General features: G+C 39.3%; 1 protein-coding gene across 6 annotated transcripts in view; it reads left to right on the top strand.

Moving 5' to 3' along the window:
* The window catches only part of PDE1C (phosphodiesterase 1C), a 375,734-nt gene that overhangs the window by 291,918 nt on the left and 73,289 nt on the right, over positions 1-10,527 (top strand). For 5 of the 6 annotated variants that reach the window (XM_008637110.2, XM_017738619.1, XM_017738620.1 and 2 more), the window contains 2 exons: positions 4,187-4,287; positions 5,960-6,088. In XM_008637110.2, coding sequence (XP_008635332.1) covers positions 4,187-4,287; positions 5,960-6,088 — 230 coding nt within the window. The remainder of the gene's footprint in view (positions 1-4,186; positions 4,288-5,959; positions 6,089-10,527) is intronic. The other variant, XM_017738621.1, reaches the window with a different exon arrangement.

The raw sequence follows: 10,527 nt of genomic DNA, 5'->3' as shown, positions 1-10,527 counted from the left end.
CGGGCAGCACCAAATATTACCGCAGGCCTGGGCCCTAGGGTATATCACCGTGTCCTGCAGCCATAGGGAGGAGGAGGAGAGAAGATCCAGCAGGCAGGAATTGTGCAGCAAGATTGATTGATTGAATTATTTTACAAACTCTTTTATAGACTTTTTTCTTCATAGTCTAATTGGACAAAGGATCAGCCACCCCTTGGGGGTGATTGGCTAAAATCCTAAAACATCCATTGTCAAAATATTTTTCTACTATACCATAAACAAGACTTTTCAAGGTTGCAGGTGGCTTGGTTGTTTACATAACTCTGCTACCTCTTCTGTGAGAGAGAAAAATCTCTCACGGACTTAGAAACTAGCAAGAAAATCCTTGCTAGCAGCATTTTTGTATCTACATACAGTCATCAGTCCTAATGTCCTGCTCACAGCAGGGCTTGCTTCTTACATGCATAGTATGTTCACACACAGTAAAGAAATGTAGGGGGCATTTTCCTCTTTCCAGGATTTGCTCACATCAGTATGTTATCATTACTGTAGTATATATAGTTCTTTAGTTAATCACTTCTACAATAATTATGCAAGCAACCTGGGCATGCTGGAACACAAGACATTGCTTTGAGAAGTGTGTTAGGGCCATTGGTTTAATTCTTCACCAATGGGATGAAAACTACTTGTGAAAAAATTATATACAAAAGTAGGAAAAAAACCCCTAATTTTTCTTGCTAACTAGTTATTTGTAATGTGGAAAAAATGCTTTTTAAAAAAAAATAGGCTATATAGTTAAAATTTATTCTGGTCCTAAATGTAAGAAACATGTTTCTGGTTTGTCTTTACACATTCAGAAACAACACATGACAAAGGTTCATTTGCCTTTGTCATGCCCCCTTTATTTATTAACTCTCTGAAGAGTTTTGTTTCATCCCTCATTTTTGTTTTATTTTATTTTCAATTAAATCTTTCTTCCCTCTCATCTCCTGAAATTTCATTAGTTTTCCTGTTATTTTTTCCCTCAGAATGATGCTTTGGAGTTAGTTTGTTATACTTTACTGTATGAACTACAATGTTTTTGGCTCTTTCATAGACCAAATGTTGAAAGAGGATTTGGAATTAATCTCATGTTTATCTCATAGAGGATTGGCATATAAGCATGATGTGCAGGAACAGCTTCCAAGAGCTGACACACTTTTTGCTCATTTCATTTCTTCCTTTATTAAACTCTGTAATTCAGCTCTGATTATTACTTTCTTTGGGTTTGTTTTCTGATTAATCTTTATAACTGTTTTTAAATACCATTATTTCTTTTTTAACCTGGACAATGATGGGAAAATTGTAAAGCTTAAGAAGTTTTTCTCTGATACTGACAAGAATTACAGGAGACTATTTCCTGTAGCAGACCTGAAAAACTGTGAAAGTACAGGACTTCTGTCACATCTTTTAGTACTAAAGGGAAGTGAGATCATCTTCTCCACTAGTCTATTGTTATTAATAAGCAGATTATCATAAGCTTTGAAAATAATATCTACTTTGGAATAAAAGTTCAGAAACTCTTGGGAAGGAAACTAGTTAATTACTTACATTGTAGCAATTTGGAAATCCATTCTTTTTTTTTGTTAGATTTGGAAACATTACTCTTTCCTCTTCCTTCTTCTTTCTATATATATCAATCCTTTTGTTTACATGCGAATGAGCCACCCTAGTAGCTAATGCTTCATATTTATTGTATATTTTTTAAAGGCAGTCATGCTTCCTTGCCCTCTTTTTTTTCAGTCTGGAAGCCAATACTTGGTATTTCATGCCTTTTACCCCCGGCCATTTCTGACCTCCTACCATCACATCAAGTTTGATAGGGTTTTATTCTGGATTGGTTTTGTCAGCCCTTTAGAAATCAAAACCATTCACATTTCCTTGCTCTTTTCATCTTTTGTGGCAGTTCCCTGATGTTCTTGATGGCTTTGTTCTTTAAAAATTAGCTGTTTCCAAGATGAAATCCACCACAAAGCAGTGAAATGTAAAGTCAGCACTTTGATGGAGATTGCATCCATTCTCTGTAGTCTCTTTGCTGTCTTGTTTGCTTTCTCTTGCAAGGTTGGTGGCAGGAAAAAAGAGAGTGATAGGTTCCAATTACTTCCCTCCTGTTACTCACAGGCCTATTTTGACTTTTTTCTACTTACACTGCTTTATGTATTACCAACAGTTCACAGCTGTAATTCCAGTTTTATTGAGTGATCTTCCTCAAATGCTGTTATGATACTTAATACTGCTAATACAAGATACTGCTAATAATAAGATCTAATACACCCTGTTTGAAAACCTACATTACCCAAAATTGTTCAACAAGTAATGCTTTGATAAGGTATGCAAGTCAGCACTTCTCCTGTATGTGTCTTAAGAAACAAGGTAGGAGACCTCAAACACTAAGACTCATTGCCTTAGTGATATTTTAAGACTTGGGTCATGAGATCTTGTTAGTGTGGGACTTGTCAGATGCTGTCCAGGAGGTCTGAAATGGATGTGTTGGACTAGCTCAATGTGTCCTGGATGAGTTCTGCATGGATAATACAGGCTTGCTCTGGCTATTACTGAGCACTTGTGCCCTGATTCTTTTCTATCATTTGCAGTCTCTCCTTTATAGAAATGGCAGACCACAGTTAGCAATGAAAGTCCAGATCTAGACATGTAGCCTGGAAACCCTAGTTCCATTTGTTCCCCCCATTGCAGTTGCCAGAAATTGTTGCTTGAAAGTTGAATTAATGTTCTTAATCATTTGGAAATCATTCCTTATTCACAAGTCACACCTGGACACAAAATTGGACAGACTTCTCTACCATCAGTGCTCTCTAGTTATGTCCTGGATCAATTGTGTAGATATGAGAAAACAGTGTAGTTTCTGTTTCTGATAGTTTCTTGTACTTTTTACCCTCCTTGCTCTCTTACTCTAAAACAAAAAAAAACAAATAAAAAGAAAAAAACCCAAACCAAGAACTACCTTGATTATAGTGAGTAACATTGTGCAAAATATCTCTCTGCTATATTTTCAAACTACATCTTTAATGTAAGGGGATCTTTAATACTCAGACTTGCTCCATTCTTCACTGGTTTTGCAGAGATGACTATGAAATGCAGATGAAGAGCTGGACAGATTTCTGTGTGCAGCGTCCCATTGTTATTGCCTGTGCTTCCCTGCACATGCTTAACACACCAGTGGTGGTCCCTGAGCTATAGTAGATGTCTAGAATAGATTTTGGAAGCCTTAGTGCCTTTGCCAGACTTTGACTTAAAAGCCAGTTTGTATATGAATGCCTGTCAAAATGTTTTCAGGTTGACAGTGAGGTGTTACAGAAGTATTTGACAATCACTGTGGTAAAGGCTTTTTTCTAAATGCAGTACATTTAAGCACTTCATACAAATATTTACAGCTTCTACAGTGTCTAAAACCTTTGACTCCAAAGTGCTTGATGTTAACAACACTCCCTTGTGGCCTACCAGTGGAAAACCAGACAATAAAATGATTTATTGACTCAGATAAAAATTATTAAAACCATCTGAATAATTTATAAATTTAAGGCAAAAGGGACTTAAGCATTGTAAAAAGGCATTGACTAGGGAATTAGGAAAAACCCCACAAACTTCAGGGCTTTCTCAAGTGTTTTTAAAAGTAATAAATAAATAACAAGATGTACATCTTTTGAGGGTATCTTCCTTGTTCTCCTCATGATTCAGTGAGTGACGAAGACTTTTAGTCTACTGGAAAATAGTGTCATTCTTCTGTACCTGAGTCTCTGCTACTCAGGTAAACTGAACTGAAAATACATACCCTGGGGGTATGTGGTTACCTGCACATATATCATCAAGTTCCCCTTGATGAACCTTGATTTTCTTGAGTTTTCCTTGTTTGACTTCTTCAAACATTGCTCTTTCAGAAGGGCATATGTTTCCCCTTGCTATGCCTTAAGCCTAATTAGCTCCTGAAACAATTTTGCTGAGTTCAATTTATTTAGATGAAGGTCCAGGATGAACACTGGTTTGGCTTTTATGTATCAACCAGAGAAGTTTGCTTTAAAACAATTGACAGGCTGCAGGGGAAAGGTATGCATGCAAGACTGACTGTCAACAGAGGATAAATAACTTATCTTAGAAGACAAAAACCTGAGAAAATTACAATTTATCTGATTGTACTGTAATCTCTTTTCAGCACTGGCTGACAGAGCTGGAGATCTTCGCTATGATTTTTGCAGCTGCAGTACATGACTATGAGCACACTGGAACCACCAACAATTTTCACATCCAGACACGGTGAGGCCACTGTAAATCGTGATGAAGGGTTGGGAAATGGAGAGGGAAACCTTTGGAGAATAACAGCATAGCCACCTTAGAAAAGTGCAGGAACTTATGCTTTCAAGTGTTACAGGAGGAAAGTTCAATTCCTCAGGTTACATTTAATTTTCTCTTGCTCAAACATTCATAATAGAATGCATGTATTCTAGATTCCTGAGCATTGTTTCATATCAATAACCAGGAAAAAGAAAGGTCCAAAAATATTTCCATGTAAAGTTTTCAAGACAAATGGCTGTATAGAGTGATGTATTTCGATGAAGATAAAGTTTTGAAGGAGATACTATAATTTTACAGTTTTTTCTCCTTGTTGAATTTGAAGAATTAAACATTAACAAAATAAATCAGGCATTCAACCATGTTTGTTGCATTCATCAGTGGATACAAACACTACACATACTATTTTTACTTGAGTGGGGAAATATTTTTTTAAAGCATCATAAATTGCTAGAGAGTAATTAACTGATCACAAACTAGACTGGACCGGTGTTGGTGGAAGAGAGGAAAATAAGATGAAGATGGCATCAAAATTTAGAACTGTGCAAAGATTATGAAGTCTCTAGTTTCAGTGATAATTGGGCATCTAATATCTGTGTATTATTTTGACAATAGTAAGGTACCGGTAGCAAGGACAAAATGTCTAAATGTCCTCGGCTGACACTGCACACTTGGGCATTTCTAACATTGTAACTAAATTAGATTACGTCTGTAATTAAAACAGATGTCTGTAGTGTGTTAGCTGAATCATGCTGTGCATCAACAATGGTTTATAGGATAAAGCACACATATGCACAATAAAGACTGGGAATGGAGAAAGAATCTCTCTATCTCTATTCTGGGTGAAGCCACACTACTCTTCTTACAACTTCATGCATACAGGAATTAGGGATCTGCTGTATTTTCCAAATACTTATAAAAATATTCAAGGAAGGACAGTCATAATTCAATTTTTCTAACATTGGACATCAGAGGGTGTAAAGTGCCAGAGGATGAAAATATACAGTGCTCTCTGGGAAGCAGCTCTTAGTGAGGACTGTAACAAAACTTATTCACCCTCTGTTGCTGTTAACTTCTTGATCTACAGACCAGTTTATCCAGCCATCAATCACAAATCTCTTCTCTAGGGCTTAAGATCAGGCATGAAGTACCTTTGGTCTTACTCTGTTCCACTGGCAATTGCCTTTCCAAATAGCATAGTCTAGCGCACAGATGTCAGAAATCAGTTCAGTTATATCTTGCTTACAGCCAGTTCTGGAAACAGTATTTAGACACATCTTGCAATTGCTTACTTGGGTACAGTCAGACTTTAGTATCAGAGAGACATACATAAGAACTGGGAAAAAGCTTCATGGTTCTACTCCAAGTTTACGTATCTCTCACAGCTTTCAGCACTTGTTTTCAAGTATTTAAAAAGGAAGTTGCATGAGTCTCATCTAGTGAAATAGATTTTGCAGTGCTTTGATCTTTAGGTTTCTTTTACTGAGTAACAGCAATTAAGAAAGTATTACAAGTACACTTAAAATGCTCATATCTGTTCTATGGACTTAATTGCTGTAGCTGATCAAAGGAAAACTTCTGAATGTCTTTAGACAGGGAAGAAACAACCTTTCCTATGTTTTCTTTTAAATGCTAGGTCAGACTCAGCCATTCTATATAATGACCGGTCTGTGCTTGAAAATCACCATGTTAGTGCGGCGTATCGTCTTTTGCAAGATGATGAAGAGATGAATATTTTATGTAATCTCTCAAAGGATGATTGGAGGTAAAAATGAGCATGGCAGCTGCCTAGGAATATTAAAGCATCACCACAGACTGGTATTACATTGATTTAATAGCAATATGCATTATTGTATATTACATATTAGTATTTCTATGCTACAAGATAAAGAATGTTAAAAGGTGTTTGTCTTGTTTATTCCTGTTTTCAGTTTTCACTTCTGATAGTGAGACTCTACTTTGTGACATTGGGTTATAGTATACAAATTGACTCCGATATAGTTACTAAGTATCACAGTGACACAGTTTGTATACATGTAGTTGAGTGAGAGCTAGCCTGCTGTTTCTTTATCCTAAAGCATAAATATAACCTTTATCTACTTTTAACACTTCCTGTCTGGAAATTATAAATGGGACTTAATGCAAAACATAATTCAGTCCAGGGGGCATAGATCAGTCTACTATATATGCCAAGGAGATTTAAGAAGCTGCAATTTAAAATAAGCCTCATGAAATATATGATTTATCTGCCAAAATGAGCCCATGATTAACTTTCTAATAGCAGACAGTTTAAAGGATGACAGTTTTCTGTTTTTACTGGATTAGTGAATTTCAAGGGGTGATAATTTAAAAATAGCCTAGTGTGCTAGACAAGAACACTCCAGCCCCATGGTCTTTTTCATGGGAGAGGAAGCAATTTGTGAAATCCTATGTGACGCACAGTGCCTTCTACATATTCTTAAATGTGACTTTCCCAGCAGCTGGTACATGATGGAATATGATATACCCGCTCAATGGTCTCAACACCGTTGATCTCTAGCACCAGGTGTTTAAGGCTATTTTTGAAATGAGTCCCATTGTCTGCTTAATTCTCTCAGGGGTGCCATGTTGCCGTAGGGCTTGTTTTTCAAGGCCCAGCATAGTGTTCTGGGCAGCGACATGAAGCATGGAGTACATCTCCAGCCATTCCGTGGTAGTTTCTACCATTGTGAGCACGTACTATTTGCCTTGGTGGGTTTGTGGCAGTGTAATATAGTCAATCTGCCAGGCCTCCTCATACTTATGTTCAGACCAATGCCCCCCATACCACAGGGACTTTACCTGCTTGGCCTGCTTGATTGCAGCCCATGTCTCACAGTCATGGATTACCTGGGATATAGTGTCCGTGGTCAAATCCACCCTTTGGTCACGAGCCCATTGGTGTGTTGCATCTCCTTTTCCCTGATGACTTGATGGGCCCACTAAACCAGAAAAAATTCACCCTTGTGTTGCCAGTCTTTATCTACCTGAGCCACTTTAATTTTGGCAGCCCGATCTATGTGTTAATTGCTGTGATTCTCATCATCAGCTTGGCTCTTAGGCACATGATGAACTTCCATGATCATTTTCTCTATCCGGTCAGCAATGTACATCTGCTTTCCATTCCCTATTAGACCCTGTGATACAGCAAGAATCATCAGTGGAAAGGGTGTATCGCCTCTCACTCTCTGATAGCTGGTTATATGGTGGGGCCTCCTCAGCATTGTGTCACCTACTCATGTTCCTCTTTAGATGATAGTAAAAAATTCTCACCTTCAGGCCAGTTCAGGATGATTTCCAAGAACCCAGGGTGATTAGGATTTCCTATCCAAGCTTGCTGTGTGATGAGAGCCATCCACTTACTCCATGTAGCGTCAGTGACATGATATGTGGAAGACACTTTTCCTTTAAACATTGAGCCCTGCACTGGTAGTCAGGGTGTGAGAATGAACTGTGCTTTGGTAGTAATTACTTCTAAGTTGGCTCAAACCCCTTCATAAGCTGCTAAGATCCCTTTTCCTGTTGGGGTGTAGTTGGCCTCAGATCGTTTGTATCCTTGAAACCAAAGGTCATCCTTGAGTTTCTCCAGGTACCTTCTGCCAGAGGATCCAGGAAGGACCATTCTCCCTGGCTGCAGTGTAGAGCACATTCTTCTCATCCTGTCCCATCCTGACTGACCCAAGGGCTACTGCATGGGCAATCTCTTGTCTGATCTGTTAAAAGTCTTGTTGTTGTTCAAGGCCCCACATGAAATAATTTTTCTTATGTCACAAGGTCACAAGGTAGAGAGGGCTTACAATCTGGCTTCATTCAGGTCATGATTAGTATACTGTCAGTCTCCACTCTCCTTTAGACTTTTGCACAGGATAGATGGGGCTATTGAATGGTGAGCAAGTATTGCTGACCACTCCCTGGATCTCCATAGATCATCTTATAGATGGCAATCATAGAGTCTCGGTCGGTGTGGTATTGTCGATGGTATGTTGTTGTGGCAGCAATTGGTACCTGCTGTTCTTCAACCCTCAGGTGTCCTACTGCAGAAGAGTCCTCTGAAAGACCAGGCAAGGTATTCAATTGTTTAATGTCTTCTGTCTTCACAGCAGCTATCCCAAAAGCCCAACGAAGTCCTTTTGGGTCTTTGAAATAACCACTCCTGAGGTAATCTATACCAAGAATACACGGACCCTCTGGACCAGTCAAAATAGAGAGTTTTTCCATTCCTTCCCAGTCAAGGTCACCTCAGCTTCCAACAGTCAGCTGCTGAGCCCCCCTCTCACCCCAGCAATGGAAACAGGTCATGATGGTATCAGAGTACATTGCGTGCCAGTGTCAGCCAAAGCTTTGTGTTTTTGTGGTTCTAATGTGCCAGGACATTGGATCCACACAATCCAATAGACAGAATTTTCCCATGTCTCTGTCAGGCTAGAGGCAGAGCCCCTCTAGCTCTGGCTATCATTTACTCCCTGGGCATACATTCTGGAGGTCCCTTCAAGGGGATCAGACATGTCATCTTCACTTCTGTTCTGCCTAGGAAGACACTCACAGGAAACTGGAGCTAAATTCATTCTTGCCAAGTTTCCTTTGTTAGTATTTTCTTCTTTTAGTTTATGTACCCGTGCTGCTAAGACGGAAGTGGGTCTTTCATCCCATCTTCTCATGTCTTCTCCATGCTCACAAAGGACAAAAGGTTGCCTCTTGTGGTGTACTCCCTCTCCCTAGCTGGGGAACACCTACTTCAGATAGCAGGGATTCTGGTCTGTACTGGTGAAACATGGAAAAGGCCCTTCCTAAGCTCCTTTCTGAGTTTCTGATGGCTTTCTGATGGCTCTCTGATACCTCTCTTCAGTTCTCTTCCAATTTCCACATATACTCGGTCAGATCTCTTTCCAAGGCTGAGACTTGGGCTCAGGTTGGGATGTGGACAGTGTCTTCATATGTTTGTAGCCTTCTTGCCATAGTACTTGCTGTCTTATTTTCCTCATTCCATTGCAGCATCACTAGGAAGTGCGAGTACACTTGTGTCCCAAGCTGTGTAAGTTTCAACTACATAAATGTTGTACAGGGTGTGGAATTCTTGTGTGTTGGTCATTATTTGAGAAAATTACCTCTATCACAGCCAGTTCTCTCAAGCTTTGGATTCCTTGCTTGGTGGTTTTCCACGGGCCTTGATGCAGCTGGGGGTGTTCTTGGCAAAGGTATCTCTCCTTCACAATTGCTAAGAGTCGCATCCAGAGGCTGAGAGTTTGGGCCTTCTTGTGATCCCCTGGTTGATACCTATTAATTTTTTCTGTTTCTTGTTTCTGTCTCTTTTTTGCCATTTCTGTCTCTCTGAAATTGAGAGTTCTTTTACTCAGAGTTTGGATTAAAACACAGGAGATGCCAGGCTTTTCTTCTAATTGATGTTTATTATTTCTTATCTGTAGCAGAGCTGCACAGGGATGTGCCTCCAAGGTAACAGGGTGGAAAACAGCCATGAGTTCTAACTTTCAAGGCCTTTTAAAGTCCAAATCGACCAATTATGAAATACCAAGTAATATGTTTTTACTTATAATGTATATGTTTTTACTTTATTTTAACTATCTATTCATGATCTGCAGTGCGGGTTTTTTGACCCAGTAACAGAGCACTCAGATTTGTGAAGAAGAAGGAGAAATGAAAAAGAGCTAATCTACACCCCAAATCCTCCATACTGTTACACATATATATAATTATATCCCAGAAACCTAAATTCTCTAAACCCAGGGCTCCAACAGATACCCACATCACACGACAGAAATCCCAAGTGCCGTCCAAAATTGTAGCATCACCTGCAGTGTCCCAGACTTGTATCACCCAGCTCAATATACACTCGCCCGTTCGTCAGGTGAGGTTATTCTGCAGACTGCATAGACTTTCTAAGGATAGGGATTTGATGATTACTTCCAGCTCTGATTCCTCTGCTAGCTGTGAGGGTTCTGCCTCCCCGTCATCATCTAGCAGGCAAATGCATTTGGTCTTGTGTTTCCTCCTCTGGACAGGGGTGGTGTCTCGGTTTTGAAAGACAGGTGTCTGCTAAGGAAGGCAGAAGCCTCCCTTGAAGTGGCAGATATAACCCCTTTCCCTCTGAGTTATTATATTTTGAAATCAAGGGCCTTTAGGCAAAGATGTGGGAAATAGGAATAACACTTCTTTAGTATATATATATAT

Source organism: Corvus brachyrhynchos, unplaced genomic scaffold, assembly GCF_000691975.1.
Source record: "Corvus brachyrhynchos isolate BGI_N302 unplaced genomic scaffold, ASM69197v1 scaffold146, whole genome shotgun sequence".
NCBI lineage: Eukaryota > Metazoa > Chordata > Aves > Passeriformes > Corvidae > Corvus > Corvus brachyrhynchos.
This window is presented reverse-complemented; position numbering and strand designations above follow the sequence as displayed.